The sequence below is a fragment of the Panthera onca genome, chromosome F2, assembly GCF_046562875.1.
Source record: "Panthera onca isolate mPanOnc1 chromosome F2, mPanOnc1 haplotype 2, whole genome shotgun sequence".
NCBI classification, from domain to species: Eukaryota; Metazoa; Chordata; class Mammalia; order Carnivora; family Felidae; genus Panthera; species Panthera onca.
In genome coordinates this window covers 6,755,364-6,782,090 of record NC_138356.1, presented here as the reverse complement: position 1 = coordinate 6,782,090, position 26,727 = coordinate 6,755,364, and the positions used below count along the sequence as shown (strand labels likewise).

The 26,727-nt window shown below is 42.2% G+C and overlaps 1 protein-coding gene and 1 pseudogene across 3 annotated transcripts in view; one reads left to right on the top strand and one right to left on the bottom strand.

The window, feature by feature from the left end:
* Positions 1-2,715: 2,715 nt before the first annotated feature.
* ATP6V1H (ATPase H+ transporting V1 subunit H) overlaps positions 2,716-26,727 on the top strand; it is a 111,919-nt gene continuing 87,907 nt past the window's right edge. The window contains exons 1-7 of one of the 3 annotated variants that reach the window (XM_078441508.2): positions 2,716-2,954; positions 4,542-4,690; positions 10,917-11,019; positions 17,308-17,397; positions 21,977-22,090; positions 22,772-22,876; positions 25,968-26,021. In XM_078441508.2, coding sequence (XP_078297634.1) covers positions 4,578-4,690; positions 10,917-11,019; positions 17,308-17,397; positions 21,977-22,090; positions 22,772-22,876; positions 25,968-26,021 — 579 coding nt within the window. In that variant the 5' untranslated portion in view covers positions 2,716-2,954; positions 4,542-4,577. The remainder of the gene's footprint in view (positions 2,955-4,541; positions 4,691-10,916; positions 11,020-17,307; positions 17,398-21,976; positions 22,091-22,771; positions 22,877-25,967; positions 26,022-26,727) is intronic. The other 2 variants (XM_078441506.2, XM_078441507.2) reach the window with 2 other exon arrangements.
* Positions 19,937-20,565, bottom strand: LOC132664856 (small ribosomal subunit protein eS25 pseudogene; annotated as a pseudogene).

Below are 26,727 nucleotides of genomic sequence, written 5' to 3'. Positions count from 1 at the left end.
AAAGCCCTGCCGTTTAAGCCACTTGATCTGTTGTATTTCATTTTGGCAACGTTAGCTGACAAATAGAGGTTTTTTTTTGCTATTTAAAAAAATATTGCACGAAAAATCCTTGCACATTTATCTTTGCACACTCATACTGATAGTTTCACAGCAGACGTTCCTGGAAGTTTGATGGCTTGTTTATGGCATGTGCACCCGTAACACTGGAGTAGATACTTATGCTATTCTTTCTGGCAGGGCCTCTTTGTGTTCAAATGCGCCACAATGATGTCCTTCTGTAATGGTAAGGCCATGTATTCCCGCCACAGCCTAGAATGTGCCTTCATATTTGGAGTGACAGATCAATCAGATACAGATAGGCATTCTTCTGCTTTCTCCATAGGAGCACCACTGACATTTTTGGCTAGAAAATGCCTTGTGTGTGGTACCGTGCTGGTATCCCTCCCCAACATTCATCATCCGTAGTCCCTGGGCATCAAATGCCAGAAGAACTCCATCCCTAATCATTGCAGTAAGCCCAAAAGTCCCACAGAATTTCAAAGACCCCTGAGGGGGTTCCTTTCTCTACTCTCAGAAGCTCTGAAACATGTATCAAATTTAAAATATTAAAATTAATGTTGTATGTAAGTGATGAATCACTGACTTGTACTCCTGAGACCAATATTGCACTGCATGTTAACTAAAATTTAAATTAAAAAATTTAAAAAGTAAAAAAAAAAATACTATAAAGAAATAGTTTTGGGACTTAGAGCTTTGTTACCAACGAAATTTTTTTTTTTTTTTTTTTATAAATTTTTTTATTTATTTTTGGGACAGAGAGAGACAGAGCATGAACGGGGGAGGGACAGAGAAAGAGGGAGACACAGAATCGGAAACAGGCTCCAGGCTCTGAGCCATCAGCCCAGAGCCCGACGCGGGGCTCGAACTCACGGACCGTGAGATCGTGACCTGGCTGAAGTCGGACGCTCAACCGACTGCGCCACCCAGGCGCCCCACCAACGAAATTTTTTACTAAGCTATTATTGTGGTTAGTATCTGCAATCTTTCTTTGATTCCAATTCCACAATTTTCTTAGTAAGCAAGTCTTTGATTAATTTCGGCTAGAAGCTCGCATATAAACGGACTCAATCTATAGCATCAAATTTATTAAAAGAAAATTTCAAGTAAGAAGAACAAACACAAGGGATATCCATGTACATTATTCAGATTGAAAAAGTTTAACACTTTGCAGTATTACTAGAGTTTTTAAAAAAAACTTTAGGGGCGCCTGGGTGGCTCGGTCGGTTGAGTGACTCTTGATCTCGGCTCAGGCCATGATTTCATGGTGTGTGGGTTTGAGCCCTGTGTCTGGCTCTGTGCTGACAGCATGGAGCCTGCTTGGGATTCTCTCTCGCCTTCTCTCTGCCCCTCCCCTGCTCTCTCTCTCAAAATAAAATAAAACTTAAAAAAAAACATTTTACTTTAGAAATACAACATAGATACGACGTAGGGCCCCTCTGAACATTTATTCCACCAATTATACTAGTGTTTATCCTTTACTCTATGTTTGTGATAGGCAGAATAATGGCCCCCTAAAGATTCTACTTTCTAATCTCTGGAACCTGTCAATACGTTAGCTTACATGGCAAAAGGGAAACATGGTGACATATGTGATTCAAGTTAAGGACCTCGAGATGGGGAGAGTTGCTTGCATTAGCCAGGTGGGCCCAATCTAATCCCATGAACCCGTAAAACCAGAGAACCCCTATCAGCTGTGTTGACTGAGTCTCAGAAGGCGCTGTGACGTTGCTGACTTTGAAGGTGGAGGGAGGAGGACATGGGCCAAGAAATGCAGGCAGATTCTAGAAACTGGAGAACACCGGGAAATGGATTGAAACCCACGTCAGGCTTCTGACCTGGAGAACTGTAAAAGACTAAATTTGTGTTGGTGTAAGCCAGCAAATTTGTGATAATTTGTTAAAGCAGCAATAGAAAAATAATACATTATATCCTGTTACTATGTGTTTATTCACAGTGCTTTAAAACTTGGCCGAAATTTAACATTTTTAGTAAAATGTCTTGGTTATACATCCCTCTGAGTGCTAATTACATATAACTCACTCTTTGCAGTACTGAGTAGTATTACTCATTATCTTAAGACAAACAGGGTAGTTGAGGCCCGGACTGGGGCAATCTTGCTCAAGTCAGGATTGTCAAATTTGCATTTTCAGTAAACACAAAGTTTTTAGTATAATTGCAAATACTACGTGAAATATTATTTGCTCAATCTGCAACCCGAGGGCAACGTAACTTTTGTGACCCACGTCTCAGCATCAGTTTCATATTTAAAATCCGAATAAGAATGCCTGCTTCATGGAGCTGTTAAATCCACGTGGAGGTGGATTTAAAAGCATTAAAGGAAATATTTCAAAAGAACGGCGGTTAAGATTAAGTTTCGGCCTGATTCTCTGCCTTGGGCTGGAGGCCTCGACCGCCCCCAAACGGGGCTCGGGGTTTCCGGGCGGTGGTCCCCACGTGCCCACCTGCTCCCCTCCCTCTGGAGGGGCCAGCCTGGGCACAAGCTCTGCGTCCCTCCGGGGCCTGTGTCGCCGGTCGCGCGGACTCCGCCAGCCCACCTTGAGCGAGGCCCCCCGCTAAGCGCAGTGCGGCTCCCTGAGCTGTTTTGGATCCTCCGGGCTTCCGGCTTCCGCCTTCCGGGCTGTCACGTGCCTCCGCTCACGTGACCGGCCCTGCTGTCATTCCGCTGCCGCTCCGGCTTCTTTCCACCTGGGCCGCCCTCAACGTCTGCTGGGTGCAGGGACGTCTGCCCTTGCCGGGGCCGCTCCGGCTGGAAACCCCGCTCGGCTCCGACTCGGCTGGCGCCCCCAGCCGGGCGGCGCCCCCGACGGCCCACACCGCCGCGTCCTCCTCCCTGCCGCCTTCGCGTGCGTTGTCGGGTCCCCTGGATTCGCGAAGTAAGCCCGCAGTCGCGCCGTTTCGTCTCCCGCCCCGGCCGGAGGGAGGCGACCCCCTGCGCTTTCCCCAGCTTCTCTGGCGCCTGCTGCTTTCTCGCCGCGCAGGCCCGTCCAGCCCTCTTGCGGCCCCGGGCTTCCAGATTTCTGTCCTTCCAGGCCTCAGCTAGGTTTACGGAACTGGAGCTCCTAACCCGCGGGGGCAGGAATGGGGGGGGGGGGGTTGGGAGGACAGGTATACTGTATACTTTCCCCAGGATTGGGCCTCGGCCTCGGCCTGCTGCAGGTTCGAGTTGTTCGGGGACCCAGAGGGCCATCCGGAAGCACCTTCACCTACCCCGGGGGAGGCCGCTGCGCCTGAGTCCGCTCGGTGTTCAGGGTTCCAGCCTGACCCGGCCAGAGCCAGTTTTCCCTCCGTCCTACCTGTGTGTATTGCTTGGGTTGTTTAGGCAGCAAACCCTCAGATGTAGAGATTAAGTTCCAAACTCACTAAGGTCATTGGGATTGCAGAATAGAATTTTGGGTATGGTTTTAGCTTCTTTGTGGCCGTGGCAGCGAACGTCTGTTTTGTGAACCAAAACCTGTATATTTCGTATCGAGAGAAAATCAGGCCTGAGCATTTACGCGTAAATTTGGAAGGGAGAATTACGTGAAAGCTCATTATTGTAGGTGGTTGTCACCAGACCAGAATCCCATTGTTGCTTGTACCTAAATTGTAATTGGTATTTGTTCCAAAACTTCCTCCCCAAATTGATTTTGAAAATACTCTGAACTTTGGTTGAAGAAAGAAAATTACATTCCCACCTTAGGGTTTTTATTTTTATTTTTTTATTTTTTTATTAAATTTTTTTTTTAAGTTTATTTATTTTTGAGACAGAGAGAGACAGAGCATGAACAGGGGAGGGGCAGAGAGAGAGGGAGACACAGAATCGGAAGCAGGCTCCAGGCTCTGAGCCATCAGCCCAGAGCCTGACGCGGGGCTCGAACTCACGGACCGCGAGATCGTGACCTGAGCCGAAGTCGGATGCTTAACCGACTGAGCCACCCAGGCGCCCCCCACTTTAGGGTTTTTAATTTGAATGAGTAATTTTACAAGGCACTTGTAGCAGTTTTTTTTTTTTTTTTTAATAATGATGCTTCAAAATGATGGTTAGTAAATGTAAAAATAAATGGTCTTCTCTCTACCGTACAGGTTCTTATTTTTTTCCGTGTCAGGAGAAACTTGTTCCCAGTCGTATACATTTAATCTGTATTCCTATTTTATTGAAGCCAGACTTCTGATGTTACTTTGAAGAACTTAAAAAGAGTTACTTTGAAAAACCTTGCCGCAAGATTAGTGCCAGTAATTAAAAAACGTTTCCTGGAAAAGTAAAAATCTTTAGAGAACACTTTTATGGAGCAGGGCGTAATTGGACAAGTTTTGAAATCTAATGATTTTCATACTTAGGACATCTAATATATTTAATGTTTGAGTTGAATGGGGAGAATAAGGCGATAACGATGATGTTAATAACAATAATAATGATAGCAGTAGTTGTTAAAAAATGGTAACACCTCGTATTCTCATGTTACTTTGCCTCAAAATTGCAGATCTGCTGAAAAAACATCCAAGATCATAACATTTAGATGACCAAAATGGATATCCGAGGTGCCGTAGATGCTGCCGTTCCGACGAACATTATTGCTGCCAAGGCTGCGGAGGTTCGGGCAAACAAAGTGAACTGGCAGTCCTATCTTCAGTAAGTACGGATTGGCTGTGAATCAGGGATAATCATGTGCTTTTGCATCGGACTTTTTCGTGATCATGCCTCAATGAGAGACATGATGGAAAAATACCACCAGACATGGAAGGAAACACTTCCTCCTTAGAAGTCTTACCTGCCGTAGGGAGACAGGATAGTGTGGTGGAAGGAGCTAGAGGCTCTAGCAGGGGAGCAGAGCCCCTCAGAGCCGTTTTGATCTTCCGTGTCTGGAAAGTTGTACCTTTTGAATGAGCGGGAGAGGTGGGAGGCGTGTTCATGGGATTTGGAGGGGGGAAGGGGATAGCGGGCAAAGCCTGCCAGACTGGCACGTTGTGCCTGGGTGATCAACGTGGGGAAGCCGGTGTTGCAGCGTGGCTCATACAACTAGTAAAGGGTGTAGATGTTTGAATTCCAAGACCTGGGTTTGAAGTCTGCTTCTTCTACTAGTTTGGTAATCTTAGGGGAATCGTTTAACTTCTTTGCGGTTCATTGAAGTAAAATGAAATGGGGAATACGGATCTCTCAGAGTTGTTGCTGCAATAGCATATTTAAAGGATTCGCACAGTTGAATATATGCAATAGTGTGTTGAATGCACTCTCCATAAATTTTAGTTCTTTTCCCTTCTTTCTTTTTTTTAAATTTTAATTAAAAAAATTGTTTTTAATTTACATCCAAATTAGCATCCAAATATAGTGCCACAATGGTTTCAGGAGTAGATTCCTTAATGCCCCTTCCCCATTTAGCCCATCCCCCCTCCCTCCACCCCTCCAGTACCCTCTGTTTTCCATATTTAAGAGTCTCTTATGTTTTGTCCCCCTCCCTGTTTTTATATTATTTTTGCTTCCCTTCCCTTGTGTTCATCTGTTCTGTGTGTTAAAGTCCTCATATGAGTGAAGTCATGTGATATTTGTCTTTCTCTGACTAATTTCGCTTAGCATAATACCCTCTAGTTCTATCCACTTCCCTTCTTTCTTATACGTATTAAGATTTAGCATGCTGGTGTTCCGTATTTATCTGTAAAGTAAGGGTTCGTTTTTTCTTGACCATGTTTTATCGTATTGACTTCATATCTGTTTTGGTATATTTATAACAGTGATTTATTAAGGAAATTCAGTTCAGATTTTTAGATACGTTTTGAAAAACAAATCGAGGAATCTTTAGTTTCATATTTAGGAGTCTGCTGTAAGAGGGACATACGGCATACAACGATGATGCACTTATTTCGGTTAATTTAGTCACTCATTAAACATTTATTGTCCACCTTTCAAGTTTGAGGCCTATTTCGAGGCTTTGAGGCTTCAAAAAGATAAACTTATAGTCTGGTAGGGAAGTCAGTTATAGAAACAGATCATTTGGTATGTTAACTGAGAGAGTAGAAAGGTGCACCGGGAATGATGGGTGCACAGAAAAAGGACAGCTAATCCTCCCTCCAGGAAGTTTTTCTGGAGGGAATGTTCAAACATAGGGAATTAAAAGCAGCGTGCTGGGTGGGGAATAATACACGTTTTGGAGGCAGGCAGTGGGGTGGGCTGAGGCCGGAGAGGCAGCCGGAGCCAATTGTGGAGGCTCCCCAAGGAGCACAGTTTTAAAATCCCTGTTGTAGAAATTGGGGATGACCGATGTTTGTAAGTGGGAGTTGGATGTCAGGTTGCCTTTTGATTGGATTGTTCTGACAAAACGTAGAGGGTGGGTTTGTGGAAACAAACCTAGAGCTATGATGAGGCTGTAGCCGTATCCAGGCTGTTGGGATGGATAGGATTGGATAGATTTGAGAAAGTCTTTGCGATCGATTTAATCTATGAGGGTGAAAAAGAATCTAGGATGATTCTGGATTCCCACTTTAAGGGACTAGATTATTGTGGGGCAGGAGGAGGAGGGACTTTCTGATATTCTCTCTGTTTATCTATATCTTTATAATTTAAATTTAAATCCCGTGTGAAATTAGGATTTTGAGCTCTGTTTCCTAGTTTTAGTCCAGAGTGTGTTTGGACTAGAGAACAGGGGGTTTCATGTTTATAAAGCTTGTCCCTGTTTATAACCTAAATAGAATGGTATTATTATTAATCAGAAAGCACTGGCTGACTGGCAGAGGTTCCCTAGCATTGGTATCTGGAACATTTTTAGTTCCAGGGGGATATTTAATTGCTTTCTCTCTGTTCCTCCTTTTCAAAGGCCTCTGTACTACTAAGTTGTAGTCTCTCTCATTCTTTTTTCTGTCCTGTATTCTGCTGTCCGTCTCGTGTGTTTCTTTTATAAAACCCTTTTACTTTGTACGTCTGTGCACAAAGGTTCACCAAGTGTTAACTGTGTGCCTGCTGTTGAGCCCCACCGCCCTGAGACGTACACTTCCGTCTGCAAGTTCCTCCCTAGATCACGTGGCTCATTAACTCCCTTCAAGTGGGTGTCTGCCCGGGTGGCCTCAGAAAGGACTTCACTGTAATCTACCCAAAAGCTATCCTTTCCTCTGTTGTCACTTTCTAGCTCCTTACGCAGCTAAAGTTTTTTTCATAGCATTTAGTGTCCTGGCATTGTGTGCGTGTGTGTGTGTGTGTGTGTGTGTGTGTGTTAAAAAATTACTTATTTTTGTGTTTGTGTGTTTTTTGTTTTCCCCACTGCAGTCCAGGCTCAAAGAGGGATGTTTAATTCACTGCTGTGTCACCTGTTCTCACAGGTGCCTGACACACAGTAGGCTGCCTGTTGATCTTGGCTGGTTACATCATGAGTGAGCAGAGTAAATGTTGGGCAGTGGTGGAGACAAGTGTTTGGGAAAGGAGTACCTTACTTGGCTAAGTCACATACTGTGTCATGTTACTTTCATGGCAGCACTGTGACCTAAGGTTTTCTATCCCTGTCTTACGGAAGAGATAGCTATTCAGATAGGTTAAATAACATGTACATACTGATGTAGGTTTTAACTAGTTGATTAAAATGATTTTTCTTTCTTTCTTATTTTTTGTTTTTGTTTTTGTTTTAGAGAAAGAGAGTGTGAGCAGGGGAGAGGGGCAGAGGGAGAGAGAGGGAGAGAGAGGGAGAGAGAGAGAGAATCTTAAGCAGACTCCACTCTCAGCAAGGAGCCCAGTGCAAGGCTCCATCCCACGACCCTGGGATCTTGACCTGAGATGAAATCAAGAGTTGGGTGCTCAACTGACTGAGCCACCCAGGTGCCCCTAAAATGATTTTTCTTGAATGCCTCTACCTTGGTGCCAGGTAGAACTGCCATTCAAATTTGCAGTGACTGATATGAAAGGAGTAATGTGGTCAGACGTGTGCTTGAGAAAGCTGGCTGGCACTAGTAAGAGGGGTGTGGAGGAGGGGTGGATTGGAAGCAGGGAAACCTTTGGTGGGTTGTTACCTTAAGGCTGAGCTATTCTAGAGGCAGAGAAGTTGAGAGGAGAGCGGTATTAGGACTGGTGCCTGAGTGGTTGTGGGTCATTAGAAAAGAGACCCCCGTTCCTAACTTGCTAGGTTATGGGACTGTCAAAAGAAGATTCAGAGACAAAAGAATTTAAGCAAGAAAAGAAAAAGGTTACTTACAAAAAAGGAAAGAAATTCAGACCTCGGAAGAAGTGGCTTACTGCAGAAAACTACAATTATTTAAGTGGCAAAGAAAGCTGTGAAATGATAAGGTCACCAAAGGTAACCTTCATTGTACAGTTTTGTCATGGTAGGACACCACAACTTTTTCTCATGATTATCCTATATACAAAGGTTATAATATGCTTTAATTCGTTAGCATGGCAAACTTGGGGGGTGAAACTGTTTTAGCTGGGAAGTTCAGGCTTATGAAAAAGACCGTATGTATTTTGGGGCCAGAACTGGACCTTGTTATCTTGGTCTACCCCAGGGTACAGAGTGCCTTTTTTCCTGCCTGGTGTATGAAGTGCTTAGCCACAGGGGAAACAGAGCAAAGTGTTTTTTTTTTTTTTTTTTTTTTTTTTTTAATTTCATTATCCCATTAGCCAGGCTGGGATGGAATGTGGGTAGGGATATATGTTAGTGACCTCTGCTGTGCCCCTCAGGGTCTAGGGTGCTTGTGTGCTTGCTCTGTGGGAGGAGAGGTCCCCATGTGTAAGTGGGGACTGTGGGAGGTCGGCCTGGGCCGCAGCTCAGACTGGCGCAGCTCAGACTGGGCCTGAACTCAGCGGCACGGAGGGTAGCAGGGAGCACTCAGGGAGAGTTCAGGGAGCGCAAATGAAGACAGCCCCCCACAGGGCCTGAAGCACAGGGTAGGAGACAAGGAATCTGTGAAGAGCACTAATGAGAAGTGGCCTGAGAAGGGCAAGAAGAATCTGGAAGCTCAGGGCGAGAGGGTCAAGAAATGGCCACATTGCCACCTGCCTCAGAGATCTGGAAAGATAAGGACTGGAAATTCCCCTTTGGGCTGGTAAGGAAGGGATTGTTGGAAAAATCCAGCAGGTGAGAATAGTTCACACACACACACACACACACACACACACACACAAAGAGCACATGTGAAAACAAAGTTACAGTGCTTGCAGCTGAAGAACTGAGGGGCAGTAGATTCCAAAGTCCAGAAGCAAGTGAAAAGTATATAAAATAGTGTTTAGTAATAGTATATATAAAACCCAGAAAGGGATAAAGTAAAACGCTGAGATTTTGAATACTCAAAAGTCGAGATCTTCTTTGGAGGAGGGTCGGGTTGTGGGGAGGGGTGTCAGGAAGTATGAAAGTTCAGCTCCCTTGTCTCGTGGAGGGCCCGGCTCTGAGGACCTCACCTTCCCAGACTCCCCTGTGTGCTCAGAAACCCGTTCTCTTCAGGACTTTGCCTGAGTCTGGGCTGGGCTCCTAACCTTTCGAATCCTGTGCCCCCCCCCGCCCCATCCCTGGTCTCCCCTGGGAGCGCCGCCTCCATTGATCTCCTGCACCCCAATCTCCGTGTCGAGACCTGCCACCAGGAAGCTGGCCCAGGACTTCTGAAAAAGGACTCCCATTTCTGTAACTGTGCGTATGGTGAAACCTGCCTCAAATTCAGTGTTCCTTGGTTGGCCTTTTGTGGAACAGTAGCCTCTCAACATACCCCCGGGGGCAGGGGGTGGGGAAGGACGGTTTTTTAAACCACTCAGTTGAAAGACATCTATTGATGCTATTTGAACGGCAAAGCGTATTACATTTTTTTAATTTTAAATTTGCATTTCTGTCGTGCTTACGTACGTCAGGTGGTGCTTCTCGCTTTCATAACCGCTCAGTGGAGTCGGGCAGGTACCATTACAATGGCCATTTTATCGGTGTGGCGAACATTGGTCAGAGGGATAGCGACCTGCCGAAGTTTCACAACTGCAGTTGGAACTCTTCCTCAGACTGGCACAAATTCCACACTTTCCCCACCAGACTGATGGTCCGACAAGGTCGGCGTGTGTCCCGAAGTGCCCCGTGTCAGAGACTAACAAGGATGTTTGCTGACAGATCTTTTCACAAGGAAGGGTCAGACGGGGGTTTGCTGTGGCACGTTTGTGTCGTTGACGAGTGTGTCTGTGGCGAGGCTGGGTTGGAAGGGAAGGTGACGATGGCTCCGCGGTGATGATACTGAGTGTATCTCAGTATGACTCTCTTGATTGGAATCTCACTGAAGGAAAGAAGTTGGGGGAGAAAAGGAAGATTCCAAGGACTGAGCTTGGAGAGAAGTCTTGCGCTGCGAGGAGCCACTGAGGAAGGAACCCCTGAAAGAAGTGGGAGGAAAACCGGATAGTGTGGGGTGATTGCTGTTAGGACAGCGTGTCAGGAGGGAGAGGTTATTTTTTGAGAGGGGGGAGGAGCTCATTTTTCCGAGTCTGGAGGGAACATGAGAAAATGCCGGAGGCAGTGATCGTAGAAGTTCGTGTAAAGTGGCTTTGGTCTTGATGGAGTGGACAGCCGAGTGAATTGTGTGGCTGGGAGGGGGGTGGGGTGAGACTTCGGACGGCCAGGCGCCGCTCTAACCACCTTATGTGGGTTATTTAATTTCATCCTCAGATCAACCCCTACTGGCAATGTGGACGTTGTTTCCATTTCGCAAATGAATTCACTCAGGTCCAGAGAGGTTGCGTGTTCCATACCTGGTGGAGCTAAGCTTGCACCCGGGTCTGTGTGATGCGGGGGCCTGTGCGCCGACCCCGGTGGTTAACCACCGAGGAGAGAGGAGAAAGATGGGGAATTCCTGTGTCCCTTCGTCGCAGTGTCAGCTCAACTCTTATTGAAAAAAACCAACTTCCTCTTACTTCCTAGGGGGCAGATGATTTCTGCTGAAGACTGTGAATTCATTCAAAGGTTTGAGATGAAAAGAAGTCTTGAAGAGAAGCAAGAGGTGCTCCAAACTGAAGGCAGTCAGGTGATGGATATGAACATATTACGAACACCTTCCTGTGTCACTGAAAATTCGAGAACAAAATTTTAATGACTTGGTGATATTTCCTTGTAGGTGTGCGTCATGATTTATCTAAAAATCCTTTTTTATCGGAAGACGTTTAAATACTTTCCAAATCCTCTTTTTTGGAAGACATTTAAATACTTTCCAGTTTTGTTTGTTCATTTTGGGAAAATCTTATGTCGGGTGTGTTTATTCAGTTTATTCCTCCACCCTTTTTTACATGTTTTTCATGGCACTTTCCTTATGGTTCCACACATAGGGTTTTTCTTTTTAATTTTTCTTTAAATTTAGTTACCATACAGTGCAATATTGGCTTCAGGAGTAGAATTCAGTGATTCATCACTTACATACAACACCCAGTGCTCATCCCAACGAGTGCCCTTTTTAATACCCATCACCCGGGGCGCCTGGGTGGCTCCTTTGGTTAAGCGTCCGACTTCAGCTCAGGTCATGATCTCATGATCCGTGAGTTCGAGCCCCGCATCGGGCTCTGTGCTGACAGCTCAGAGCCTGGAGCCCGCTTCGGATTCCGTGTCTCCCTCTCTCTCTGACCCTCCCCCATTCATGCTCTCTCTCTGTCTCAAAAATAAATAAACATTAAAAAAAAAATTTTAATACCCATCTGGCCCATTTCCTACCCACCTCCCACCGTTAACCCTCAAGTCTCTATTGTTAACAGTCTCTTGTGGTTTGTTTTCCGCCCTCTTCTCTTTTTTTCCCTTTTTCCCATGTGTTCATTAATTTCACATATGACTGAAATCCTATGGTATTTGTCTTTCTTTGATTGACTTATTTCATTCAGCATAATACATTCTAGGTCCATCCACATCATTGCAAATGGCAAGATTTCCTTCTTTTTTGATGGCTGAGTAATATTCCATTGTGTATATATATCACATCTTCCTTATCCATTCATCAGTGGATGGACATTAGGGCCGTCTCCATAATTTGGCTGTTGTCAGTAGTGCTGCTGTAAACATTAGGGTTCATGTACCCCTTTGAATCTGTGTTTTGTATCCTTTGGGTAAATACCTAATAGTGCAATTGTTGGATCATAGGGTAATTCTATTTTTAGTTTCTTTTTCTTTTAAAAAAAATTTTTTTTTAATGTTTATTTATTTTTGAGACAGAGAGAGACAGAGCATGAACGGGGGAGGGTCAGAGAGAGGGAGACACAGAATCTGAAACAGGCTCCAGGCTCCGAGCTGTCAGCACAGAGCCCGACGCAGGGCTCGAACTCACAGATTGCGAGATCATGACCTGAGCTGAAGTCGGCCGCTTAACCGACTGAGCCACCCAGGCGCCCCTCTTTTTCTTTTTTTTAAAGTTTATTGTGAGAGAGAGAGAGAGAGAGAGAGAGAGAGCGCGCGCGCGCGCGCGCGCACACACACACACACACACACACACACACACACACGCTGCGCGTGTGAGTGGGGGAGGGGCAGAGAGAGAGAATCCCAAGCAGGCTCTGTGCCCTGAGGTGGTGTCTCATTGTGTTTTGATTTGTATTTCCCTGATGATGAGTGATGTGGAGCATCTTTTCATGTGTCTGTTGGCCACCTGGCTGTCTTTGGAAAAGTGTTCACGTCTTCTGCCCATTTCTTGACTGGGTTGTTTGTTTTTTGGGTGTTGAGTTTGATAAGTGGATAGATACTGGATACTAACCCTTTATCTGATATGTCATTTGCAAATGTCTTCTCCCATTCTGTCAGTTGCCTTTTAGTTTTGCTGATTGTTTCCTTTGCTGTGCAGCGTTTTTTATCTTGATGAAGTCTTAACAGTTCGTGTTTCCTTTTGTTTTCCTTGCCTTTGGTGATGTGTCTAGTAAGAAGTTGCTGTGGCTGAGGTCAAAGAGGTTGCTGCCTGGTTTCTAGGATTTTGATGGTTTCCTGTCTCACATTTAGGTCTTGCATCCATTCTGAATTTCTTTTTCTGTATGGTATAAGCAAATGGTCCAGGTTCATTCTCCATGATGCTGGCCAGTTTGCCCAACACCATTTGTTGAAGAGACTGTCTTCTTTCCATTGGATATTCTTTTTCTCATTTTGTCAAAGATGAATTGACCGCATAGTTGTGGGTCCATTCCTGGGTTTTCTATTCTGTTCTGTTGATCTACGTGTCTGTTTTTGTGCCGGTACCATACTGTCCTGGTGACAACAGCTATCTAATGTAGCTTGAAATCCAGAATTGTGATGCCTCCAGTTTTGTTTTTCTTCTTCAGGATTGCTTTGGCTACTCGGGGTCTTTTGTAGTTCCATACAAATTTTATGATTGATTGTTCTAGCTCTGCGAAGAATGCCGGTCATATTTTAATAGGGATTACATTTAAATGTGTAAATTGCTTTGGGTAGGATAGACATTTTAACAATATTTGTTTTTCCAATCCATGAGCATATGGAATGCTTCTCCATGTCTTTGTGTCCTTTTCAATATCTTTCAGAAGTCTTCTATAGTTTTCAGAGTATGGATTTTTCACCCCTTTAGTTAGGTTTATTCCTACATATCTTATTATTTTTGGTGCAGTTGTAAATGGGATCATCAGGGATATTGGCCTATAATTCTCCTTTTTAGTGGGGTCTTTGTCTGGTTTTGGAATCAAGGTAATGCTGGCTTCATAGAATGGGTTTGAAGTTTTCTTTCTATTTGTTTTTTGGAGTGGTTTGAGAAAAATAAGTATTAACTCTCCTTTAAATGTCTGATTGAATTCCCCTGGAAAGCCATCTGGCCCAGGCAGGAATCTTGCTTGTTGGGAGATTTTTAGTTACTGATTCAATTTCTTGCTGGTTATGGGTCTGTTCAAACTTTCTATTTCTTTCTGTTTCAGTTTTGGTAGTTTGTGAGTTTCTAGGAATTTGTCCATTTCTTCCAGATTGCCTAGTTTGTTGGCACATAATTTTTCATAGTATTGTCTTAGAATTGTTTGTATTTCTGTGGTGGTGTTTGTGATGTCTCCTCTTTGATCTCATGATTTTATCCATTTGGGGTCTTTTTTTCTTGATAAGTCTGGCTAGGGATTTATCAATTTTGTTTATTCTTTCAAGGAACTAGCTCTTAGTTTCCTTGATCTTTTGTACTGGTTTTATTTTTGTTTCTATATCATTTGTTTCTACTCTGATCCTTATAAATTACCCTTCTTCTGCTGGTTTTAAGCTTTATTTGCTGTTCCTTTTCTGGCTCCTTTAGGTGTAAGGTTAGGTTGTGTATTCTGCTTCCTGAGATAGGCCTGAATTGCAGTATACTTTCCTCTGAGGACCGCCTTTGCTGCATTCCAAAGGGTTTGGAGTGTTGTTTTCATTTCCATTGGCTTCCATGTATATTTTAATTTCTTCGTTAATTTGCTGGTTAACCCATTCATTTTTTAGTAGGATGTCTTTAACCTCCATCTATTTGAGGGCTTTCCAAATTTTTTCTTGTGGTTGATTTCAAGTTACATAGTGTTGTGGTCTGAAAATATGGATGGTATGAGCTCAATCTTCTTGTGCTGCTGAGGGCTGATTTGTGACCCAGTATGTGATCTATTCTCAAGAATGTTCCAGGAGTGCCTGGGTGGCTCAGTTGGTTAGGTGTATGACTTCAGCTTGGGTCATGATCTCATGGTTCATGAGTTTGAGCCCTGCATCAGGCTCTGTGATGACAGCTCAGAGCCTGGAGCCTGCTTCAGATTCTGTGTTTCCCTCTGTCTCTGTTTCTCCCTCGCTCATGCTCTGTCTCCCTCTCAAAGATAAATAAATATTTTTTTAAAATTAAAAAAAAAAAAAAAGAATGTTCCATATGTACTTGGGAAGAATGTGTATTCTGTTGCTATAGGATGAAATGTTTTGAATATACCTGTTAAGTCCATCCGGTCCAGTGTGTCATTCAAAGCCATTGTTTCCTTGTCGGTTTTTCTGCTTAGATGATCTGCCCATTGCTGCAAGCAGGGTGTTAAAGTCCCCTAGTATTATTGTATTATTAATAATGAGTTTGTTTATGTTTGTGATTAATTGATTTGTATATTTGGGTGCTCTCAAGTTGGGGGGCAAAAAATATTTACAATTGTTTGATCTTCTTGATGGATAGACCCCTTAATTACGATATAACGCCCTTCTTCATCTCTTGTTCCAGTCTTTATTTTGAAGTTTAGTTTGTCTGATACAAGTATGGCTAATCCGGCTTTCCTTTGATGTCCATTAGCATGATGGATGGTTCTCTGTCCCTTTACTTTCAATCTGTAGGAGTCTTTAGGTCTAAAATGAGTGTCTTGTAGGCAGCATATAGAGGGTTTTTTGTTTTGTTTTGTTTTGTTTTTTTACCCATTCTGATACCATATGTGTTTTGATTGGAGCAGTTAGTTTATTAAAATTCAGAGTAATTATTGAAAAATATGAACTTAGAGCCATTGTGTTGCCTGTAGAGTTGGTGTTTTTTGATGATGTTCTCTGTTCATTTCTAGTCTTTGTTGCTTTTGGTCTGTTTTGTTTTGTTTTGTTTTTTCTCTATTCAAAGAGTCCCCCTTAGAATTTCTTGCAGGGCTGGTTTAGTGGTCACAGACTTCTTTAGTTTTTCTTTGGCTGAGAAACTCTTTATTTCTCCTTCTATTCTGAATGACAGCCTCGCTGGGTAAAGGATTCTTGGCTGCATGTTTTTCCCATTCAGCACGTTGAATATATCCTGCCACTCTTTTCTGACCACGTTTCTGTGGACAGGTTTGCTGCAAACCTGATCTGTCTTCCCTGTAGGTTAAGGACTTTTTTTCCCTTGCTGCATTGAGGATTCTGTGTATTTTGTGGATTTGATATGTCTTGGCTATGGTCTACTTGTTGAATTTAATTGGGAGTTCTCTGTGCTTCTTGGATTTTGATGTCTGTGTCCTTCCCCAGATTAGGGAAGTTTTGCTCACGTAAACATTCTGCCCCTTTTTCTCTGTCTTCATCTTCTGAGACTTCTATGATACAAATGTTATTCCTCTTTAATAAGTCACTGAGTTTTCTAAGTCTTGTATCGTGATCTTTGGCCTCTGTATCCCTCCTCTCTTCAGCTTCACTATTTTCCATAATTTTGTCTTCTGTATTACTCATCTGCTGATCTGCCTTGTCCATCCTCGCCGTCATGGCATCCATTCGAGATGCATCTCTGTTATAGCATTTTTAATTTTAGCCTGACTAGATTTTAGTTCTTTCCTCTGTAGAAAGGGATTCTCTGGTGTCTTCTATTTTTTTTCAACCCCAGCTAGTATTCTTACAATTGTGGCTTTATTTTTAGTTTATTTTTATTTTTTGAAAGAGGGGGTGCAAGTGAGTGAGGGGGGGAGAGAGAGAGAGAGAGAGACAGAGACAGAGAGACAGAGAGAGAAGCAGGGCTCATCCAAAGTGGGGCTTGAGCTTATCTGATTCAGGACTAGAACTCAGGAACTGTGAGATCATGACCTGAGCCAGTCAGATGCTTAACCGACTGAGGCACCCAGGCTCCCATAATTGTGGTTTCAAATTCTATTTCAGACTTTGTCTGCATTTCCGAAACATTTTTTAGAATAGATTCCTAGAAGGGCAATTAAGTTTCAAAGTAAGTATTATTTTTAAAGTTGCTTAACTGTTTTTTTTGTTTTTTGTTTTTAGAAAAAATTTTCCACTTTGTATTCTTACTAGAATATGATGCAATTCTGCTGTCCCTCAGATTTTCTGATATTGGGTGGGGGGGGGCTACTGATGACTGAAGGAGCTTATACACAACTCAGCCCGATTCTCACAACAATCCTGGGAAATCTGTGAAGAGACATACTGATGGCTACGTTTTTTGTTGAATTCCAGAGATTGTCACACAGTTGGTAAGATGTAGGATGGGGACAGGTCATAGCCTTCTGATTCTAATCCCTAGTACTCTTGTCGCTGGAGTCTTCTGCTTCCCAGTAAATGCAAAAACAAAACAAAAATAAAAGCCAAAATCAATGATAATTTTTGGTTGTCTTCATAGCTTCATGTTTATGTTATCATGGGCAATCAAGAGTTATCGTTGCTAGGTCTATTTAAAAGTAGTAAACGTTTGGAAATTTATCACTAACAATGATCACAACTCTGATGCAAGTCATAGTATGTTCCTCCCCTACTTCATCACAATATTCGTAAAGCACGTACATTTTCTATAATTGAAATCTTTTAGTTAATAGCATTTGTGTTATAATTTGTGCAAGAGAAATATTTTACTGAAATTCCATTAAAATGCTGTGTTTGTAGTTGAAAATGAGAGTTCACATTACTTTCATTTTTTTTCCAGTGTGCTAAAACATTTATAAATTTGATGACTCACATCTCCAAAGAACAGACAGTTCAGTATATACTAACTATGGTGGATGATATGCTGCAGGTAGGTATATTCTTTGTTTAATCCATTTGGTGACTTCGTTGTTTTATATCCTGCGCAGTAACAACATTTTTGTACGGTTTCACTTATACCATGGATTTCTTCTGAGTTGGAATTGCTAGTAGTGTTAAAGATGGGAATGCCTCCACACAGGCTCTTTTTGTTGTTTTTCAGGATGTCCAGTAATTAATTTGTATTTTTTTCATAATACCTTGGAGTTCTTTGTTCAACACCAGTGATATTGGGTAAATCATTTGAGGCTCTCTGGGTGCTCTGTGTCCTTCCAGGCGATGTGGCTTCTTCTCTTTCAGTCATTCAGCAGATTTCGGTGCCCTGCCGTCCTCCAGGCCAGTGCCAAGCGCTAGGGGTTCAGTGCTGAATGTAGGCAAGGTGCTTCCTCTCAAAGATCCTGTCTCTTTGGAGAGCATTTTGCTTATCATCTGAGACTTTTCCAGTTGCGTAAAGTTCCTATTTACTGTTTTACTGTCCCCAAACACAGAGGGGCCTCCCTTATTCATAGTTTTGTATGTTCCACCAGAGTATAGTCTAGATTGAAATTGTTGGTGTACAGAGCAGTTCTTTTTGAGAAAGGCCACCTGGGCCACTAAATCCAGTGCCTGACCACTTCTTCGGGACTTGAGGAACGGTGCCAGTGTGGTTGCTTGTGTGGAGCATTGTTTTGTCAGTTTACAAAGAAACACTTACTGATGGCCTGCTATGTGCCAGGCGCTGTACGAATTGTTAGTGAAGGTACACAAGTTAAGAAGAATGGTGCTGTCTACCTAGGGCCCTCATTTATAGGAATGTAGTGATTTTATAATGTGGGTAAGGGTCAGTGTCCAGCCTGGGCTGATGCAGGCCTGTCTGAGAATGACTTCGGTCTCTCTCAGCGCTTTTTTCTTCCATAAAGTTAAGAAAAATGGGGAATGATGTGGTCTGCCTTGGTTATCCTGCTTACAGGATAGGATTGCACCTAGAATGAGCAGGCTTGAGTTGGCATGCAGGCTTTGCTTTTATTTATATGTGTATACGTATATACAACACACACATGCGTGCACACACAGATATCCTCATTTTTTATACATATATCTGTAAATTAGAAACCAGGAGTTCACACTCTCTCCAGTTTGATTTCAGCTCAACACCAGAGTTCATTCGAGTCTGCCCTTCCCACGTTCGTAACTCTCTTCTGTGACAGTGAGATCATGAGCTCCTCTTATTCTTTGTGTATTTACTTGTCTGTTCCGCCCTATAGCACAAGGAAAGGAGTTTCAGAATTGCTGACCCATACAACTGTGAAAAATGAGCCCTTTAACTAGAGTTCAGTATTTGTTTGCAGTACTTTTTCTTTAAGCTGAGAATATGTAGTCAGAGTATTGTATTCAGAATAGCTATATTATTTTTCTTGAAATACAGTTAGATTCACTTGTGTTTTTGGGTATTCTACTTATCTTTTTCTCATTCTTGTTGATTTTTATTATTTTTGATTATGTAAAACACCAACATGCTTCCAGAAGTCAAAACTATATAGAAAAGATACAATCAGAGAAATGTCACCAAACCCTAACTCCCCATCCCTGCATTCCCACCTATCTCTTGTTAGGTAACCAGTATCATAGATTTCTGGTTTTATCCTTCCTGGTTCTTTTCTCCCCTTGCAGAAATAGTCAGATACATGTAATACGTTTTTTTTCCCCTTCTCTTTCTTTCTTCTTTTTTTTTTTTTTTCAAATGTTTATTTTCAAGAGACAGAACATGAGCAGCGGAGGGGCAGAGAGAGAGAGGGAGACACAGAATCCAAAGCAGGCTCCAGGCTCCGAGCTGTCTGCACAGAGCCCGCGCGGGGCTCAAACCCAGGAACTGTTAAGGTCGTGGCCTGAGCAGAATTCGGACGCTTAATGACTGAGCCACCCAGGCGCCCCATATTTGTGTCTCTTTCTTACAGAAAACATGTAGTAAATATAATCTCTTGTATTTTGCTCGTCTCACCTAACAGAATATGCCAGAAATCATTCCATGTCAGTTCATAGATATTTCCCATATTGTCTTTTGGTAGCAACAGAGTACTGTTTTGTTTTGTTTTTCTTTTAAGATTTTATTTTTAAGTAATCTCCACACCCCGTGTGTGGGGCTCAAATTTCCAACCCCAAGACCAAGCGTCACACGCTGACGGCCAGCCAGGTGCCCTGCAACGAAGGACTCTTTTAGTGGATGTACCGTGGTTTACTTAATAGTCTCTGATGTGATGGACATTGAGGTTGGCTCATATACATATTTATTTTGGTTTAATAAAGTTTTTATTATTTTTTTCATTTTTATTTTTTTAAGAAAGAGAGAGCAAGTGAGCAGGGGAGGGGGCAGAGGAAGAGAAAGATAATCCCAAGCAGACTCCACTCTCAGTGTGGAGCCCGACGCACAGCTTGATCCCACATCCCTGGGATGGTGACCTGAGCCAAAAGCGAGAATCAGATGCTCAACTGACTGAGCCACTCAGGCGCCCCTGAAGTTTTACTTTTCAAAATGTCCATTGGTTTGGGCCACCTCATGAATCTTCACCAGCAGCTGGGACATCTCTGACTTTGGTGTTTCTGGTGTAAATTACTTGGGCTCTGTTTTGAAACCAGTTAAGAAGTGCTTTATAAGGAGCCCTTGAAGGACTTCCCTGGCCAGGGAACCACGAATTTCAGTCTCAGGTAACAACTAGGGTTTATAACCTTTATAGTTGGGAAGTTGTTTGGGGTCTGTCATGTGTCAAACGAGACAAGGTTATTGGGCATGTCCCGAACTTTGCCTTTGGACCACGTCTTTTTGGCTTTGCCTTCAGATTTGTTCACTGGGTCTTTGTCTTTCTTGGCTAACTTTATGGTATCTTCTTCTCATTGTCCTTGGGTGGTATCACAGAGCTGGGGGGAGCACCCTCGCTAAGATGTTGGACGAAAAGTGGTTCCAGCGTTTTGTAATTAGAAATAATGAGGCCCAGAATAACCTTGTGCAAATGTATTTTCAGATGGTCAGGAATGTACTTCATGGTAAATGGCTAGAAATAGGATTGCTGGGTAGAAGAGAACTACATACGTAGTTTTGTTAAGATATTGCCGTATAATTCCATTTTGCAGTCCCACCTACGTACGAGAACACCTGTGTCTCTATAGCCTTGCCAACAGAGGGCATAGTCAGACTTTCACATTTTTGCCAGTCAAGATGGATCTAAAGTTGAACACCTTCAGATGTATAGTTTTATTTCTTCTCCTTGTTGGCCTGTTTTTATGAAGTGTATGTGGAGGGATGAGACTTAGGTAGCTGACATTATCCTCGGCTATTGATTAAGCATATTTTATAAATTGATTTTATTGGTACAATTTTAGTAACCTTGAGAAATTTGCACATGACCCCTATCGTTTGATTTCTTGTGCTGTTTAAAAAATACTGTAATTATAAATGTTATCTTATTTTTAACCAGTCATTTCATTCTTTAATATTTCTGGGTAGAATACTTTCGGACAGAATTGCTTGCTTTTCCTCATGTGTTTAGTGTTGGGCACATAATTTTGAAGATGACGTTGTTTTCTGTGCTCAGCTATCAACAGGAATTGTTAAATGCCTTTGAGAAGAAGGGCTTTTCCCATATTCTCTTAAAGGTTTGTAACTTGAGTACCTGGAACAGTGATGAATGGAAGATGCATTTTTAAGCAGGAATTGAAACCACAAAGGACTAGTCAAGGGAGATGGGTTTTAAACTTACTTAAAATGTAAAAAATAGTGTCTCTTCTTTCTGTATGTAGGGTCCTTGGTTTATTTGTGTGCCAATGATAATTACTGCTTTAACTTGAGAAATAATCCACTAATGGAGTAAATGATGACTTCTGCAAATTTTGAATCCCTTGATAAAATCATTATCATACCTTGCAATTGTTATTCCAAACTCTGATGACTCATTACTTAAGGAGATATTAGTCTGCTCCCCAAATAGGTAGGTAACTGTAAGCACAGACCAAAATTTAAACCAATGTGTTTAAAAAGAACTAAATGATCTGAAAATTGTTTGTTTTTTTGTGATTTTATCAAATATTGCTACTTGGCAACCATATTCATTTAGTGAATCAGAGAGTATATTTCAGCCAGTGAAACGTACAGAAAACTTAGGTGAGAGGTAGCGTTTGCATGATTTGAACTAAGAATTAATTGTTCCTCAGATCCTGTCTATCTGCCTAGTGTTCCATGCTGTGTTTTGCTGTCTTTATCCGCCCTGCTTTTCTGTCGTGATTGTCAGGAGTAACCCGATTTTATTGGTGTGGAGACAACATTGGGAAGCGCAGGTCAGAGGTTCAGGCTCAGAAGTGTAACTTAAATTGCTTTTCCCCACATGGGTGCGGTCTGCTAGCTTGGCTCACTTGACTTAAAGCTAATCATGATAATTAAAGGTATTTTGAAGTATCTATGCCTGCCCTGTCACCACCTCCGACCCGTAATAGCAACTGGCAGAAGAAGACACACTGTTGGGACCCAGAACGAAAAGTTGAGAAACAGTGCACAATAGAGAGATGCATTCTGATGAGTGATACCATTTCTTTTCTTGTTTCAGGAAAATCACCAGCGGGTCAGCATTTTCTTTGACTATGCTAAGCGCAGCAAGAACACCGCCTGGTCCTACTTTCTGCCCATGCTGAACCGCCAGGATCTCTTTACTGTTCATATGGTAAATTTTGAATTGATTAAATTTCTGATCTGGGGAAGAAACACTCTTGGGCTATTTATGACTTAGTAACCTCCCAGTTCCCCCGAGGAGTAACGGCTGTGATGTTAATTTTTCAAAGCAGTGTTTCCATTGATGTTTAGTAATCTGGGGGTATCAGGAAGACAGAGGAGATGGGGTTGCTCTGAGAGAGTTAAAGTTTCGTAGAGTATTTGTCGAGCTCATGAGCATGAAAGCCTTTGGTAATTGCATGAGCAAAGAGCTTTTGATTGTGACAGGATTAACCACGTTTTACTACAGAAATTAAATTTTGTTTAGTTGTTTTTTTTAATGTTTATTTTTGAGAGAGAGAGAGAGAGAATATCTTTATTTTTTTTTTTATTATTATTTTTTAATATCTTAAGCAGGCTCCACGCTCAGCACGGAGCGTGACGAGGGGCTTGATCCCACGACCCTGGGATCGTGACCTGATCTGAAATCAAGAGCTGGACCCTCAACTGACTGAGTCACTGAGGTGCCCCCCCAAAATATATTTTCACAAGTGAAATACAAACTTATTTTGGAGGAGTTGGGTATTAAAAAAAAAATCTTGCAGCAGAATGGTTATAAGAGTCCTACTTTTTAAGGTATATGATGTGATTTTTAGAATCAACATGGCATTCAAGTACATTTCTTATTTTTCAGGCAGCAAGAATTATCGCAAAGTTAGCAGCTTGGGGGAAAGAACTGATGGAAGGCAGTGACTTAAATTACTATTTCAATTGGATAAAAACTCAGCTGAGTTCACAGGTAAAAGATACTTTTTCTAGTATCTTTGAAAGGAATGTGACGCCCATATACAGATTCTTATGGTAATTATATAAATGGTAAATAAAAAAAACATTATATTAAAATAATGCCATTTTGAACTACTCTTAGGTATGGTAGTATGCTTCACTTTTTCTTTCTTTGACCACCTTCAGCTCAAACTTTTCTGTCTTTTCTGCAACTTGGGGTTTTCCATTCATGCTTTTCAGTGGATGAGGAGGATCTTCCTTCCTGGGGGCTAACCAGCATCACACAGGCGGGGGACCGGAAAGGACTTGCGCGGCTCCAGAGGGGGGACTCATGTAAGGCTTGCAGCAAGTGGAAGGAAACAGTGTAGCAGGAGACGGGGTGCAGGCCCCGAGGCTAAGACACTTCAGGTGCAGCTCCCACGTCTGCCGTGGGACCCCAAACCTCCGAGATTTGTGCGGGAAATCTTGGATTTGGGGAGAGCCCTTCATTAGTTTGTAGCTGGGATCGTTTATGTCCTTCTGGTCACAGGGTCAGGGCAAGCTGTCGACCAGTGACACCAATAAACAGGATGGCGCCGGGTGCCGCCAGGGACTTTTAAACTGCAGACAACCCGTTGCAGACCAGGGGTCAATCCAGTTATTCTAGTCTTGCCCAAGAGTCCATACAAGGCTGCCAGGCGCCCCCCCGGGTAAGCCTGGAGCTGCCGGGTCTAGCTGCGAGGTAACCGTTACTGTGGCACCTTCCCAGATGCACCGTATCATCGTGGGATTGAACATTTGGGCCTGAGGTTAGACGTGAAGCCTGCTTGTGGCCATCTTGGTTGCTTTCAGACCTTTCTAGCTCTACTTCCCCACGGAGGAAAACAGCTTGCTGGTTGAATGACGGGAAAAATGAAAGGTTTTCTGTTTTTGTCGTCATGGTTCCCTAGAACAGGCAAAAGATAGGACACTTATGGTGGCTCAGTGGTTCTTTCCTTTAGGCTTCAGTGACTGATAGCAGTGATAAGAGGGAGACTGGGAATGGTTCGCAGAAGAGGGGTGAAGCGAAGGTGGGTGGGGGAGGAGTACTGTGGGGAAGAAAGGGTAGAAGAGAACGAGATTTTGGCGTGGGGGTGGCTCCCGTGAAGAATGGGACCAGGAAAGCAATACTGGCAGTGTATTGTCTGTGTTAGAAATAAAGGTCTATTTGAAATAAAGTTTTGGAAAGTTGTAATTCAGATTTCAGGTGACATTTTAATAGATTCTAATTTGAGGCATAAGAGAGAGACACGATGACATTTTCCTTGGGTTTATTTTTTGTCTTATCGTTGTTTGCCTTTTTGGGGAAGTCTAATTAATTGCCTTTTATATTTGGACAGGGATATTTTGGAGTATCTTGAACACGATTAAGTACTTTTTATATCAGTAGCATAAATTTTAAGTCTCTTTGGCTTAATTTTTAAAAGTATTTTTTCTAAGAGCCACAGATTGGCAGATTTTACTGAATTTGTGAGGTATTTAAAAAACACACTTAGAACACGAAAAATAGGTGTGCAAGGATGAGATTTTAAATTTCTAAGCGTATGGCATTTGGGATCCGAACGCTTAAGCTTCCCCTCTCCCCTCCCTTTTTTTTTTTTCTTTTTTGAAATTAGTCCTTCCTTTGAACAAACTTTATTTGTTTTAGCGTTAGCTTTATGGTGATGATAGTGAGGCTCTATTGTAACTGGATTCATAAAATGAAAATTGGTAGGAAGAATGTATACTGCAGTTTGCCACTAACATTTTGGGTTGCTTCATGCTAGATTTTTCCTCGCAGGAATAACATTTATACCGTGCCTCGCAGATGATTTGTCGCTTCTGGAATGATTACGGTTATAACTGCGTCCAGGAAATATCCTTATCATCGCTAGTGGAAGCAAAATATTTCAGTGTCTAGAACAGTTTTCATTAGAACTAAGCTTCTTGGTATTAGATGAATGCTTTTCTTTATCTTTCTGGTTCATTCTTCTTTATCACCTAGTCTTTGGCTTTCTTTGGTTATGGTATCGCGTTTCTGCTTTGCACGTCCTGCTACGAGGTGACTCTTCAGAGTGCCAGGCCCCGTCTGGCTTTGCTTCTCAGAGTCTGGTCACTCCTTCTGCTAGGATCTGAACTGCATTGTCTTTCTTGCCACGGGCAGACACTTCTTCCACAGCCTTCTATCAGGGTCCAATTACCGACTTCTTGTTTAAAGAATGAAACAGGATTATTTGGGATTCTATTTGCTGCTTTGCTTAAATGTCATGTGATGGCACTGTATCTGGAAGGTCTCTTCTTTTCTACCATCGTCAGTGTTTTCTCTCTCATAAAAAGGACCACAGTTCCATAATTTTAATAGAAATACATTTTCAAAAGTCCAAAATAGTTGCAAGTTTGGGTTTTTGGTTGACTTCATAGTGACATTTAGGAACTTTTTTCTTTTTTGGTAGTTTAAGCAACGTATGTAGATTGGAGGGCTTCATGCCTGGCATTTAGTACATAATAAATAAAATTAGTTTGAATAAAACTGAATAAAAATATCCTTTCAGAAATTCATTACCACTTTTCTCTTGCACATTTAGCCTTTGACTTTCTACCTTTCCTTTAGTCATTTCTGTAAGTCATTTAGACATTATGTAACGTGTGAATTTCTGATTGTCATTATAAACTTAATAGCATTGCTGTGGATAATCTAATTTTAAGTTCTGTGTAGTATCTTCCCATTAATTAGGCACCTGTTTTGAAAGCATTGCCACAGAAAAGAGTGTAGGTAGTTCAGCTTAAGACAATCATCTTACCTGAAAATCAGTTCAATAAGTAAATCCTGAGACTTGGAAATTTGCACCAGCTTCACTTAATGAAATTTAGCTGGAGCTTAGTATTCAGTTTATTATTGTTCCTTTTTTAATTATTAAGTTATCTGGGAGAGTGTAATATTTAGAGTATTTCGTGTCGCCCCCATGCTTTTTATTAGCTGATGATATTCCATTAAGTAGGGTTAAGAAAAAGAATTATGAAATTTGCTTAGCTCCCTTTTATAAGCTGATAAATTCAGATAAAAATTAAAAACAAAACTAAGTAATAAGTTATTTATTTCATAATAGAAACTGCGTGGTAGCGGTGTCGCTGTTGAAACAGGAACAGTCTCTTCAAGTGATGTAAGTATATTCCTTCTTAATTCACTGGCCTCCTAACACCATGAACATAAGTTATTTTGAGTCATTTAAAATTTTAACGATGTTTTCTAGCTCCGCAAATGTACATCTGTGGATTTGATATAGCCTCCGGTTAGGGTCGTAGCATTGTAAAAATCATATGTGTGTGTGTACATAGGCACACGCACACCATTTATAAATATTTATGGTCTCTTGGGAGACTGGAGACTTGTTCTTCCTTGTTGCTCTTCTTTTCGGGTCGCTTCATCTCAGACCTGAGAATGAAAGCAAGAGTCTGAATTCAGATCCACAACTGGAGTGAATAATTGTAAAGTTGCTGACGTCGAGCTTCAGTTGTCTGATAACCTCTCCAATATCTGTCTAACGGATACGTGAACAGCATGTCAAGCAGTGGAAAACAGTTCAGTGATGGCTTTGAAACTCGTTACTTACACTGTGTTTCTCAAGGCTTTATGTAGGGCTACGTGGTGGCCAGAACCCCCACCCGCCCCCTTGTTTTTTTTGGCCAAACTCTCCCCACATTTTTGTAGAGCCAAAAGGTTAGAGGTTAAAATGAATCCCGTCTCCCCAAGTTTCCTTCTTGATTAGAATTATCTTCCCCACTTGGGAACAGCTTATCTTTGTTGTACTCAGAATAGCTCGAGAACAGGCAATGAGTTTGGACAAGTAAGGGCCGGCCTGAGTAGAG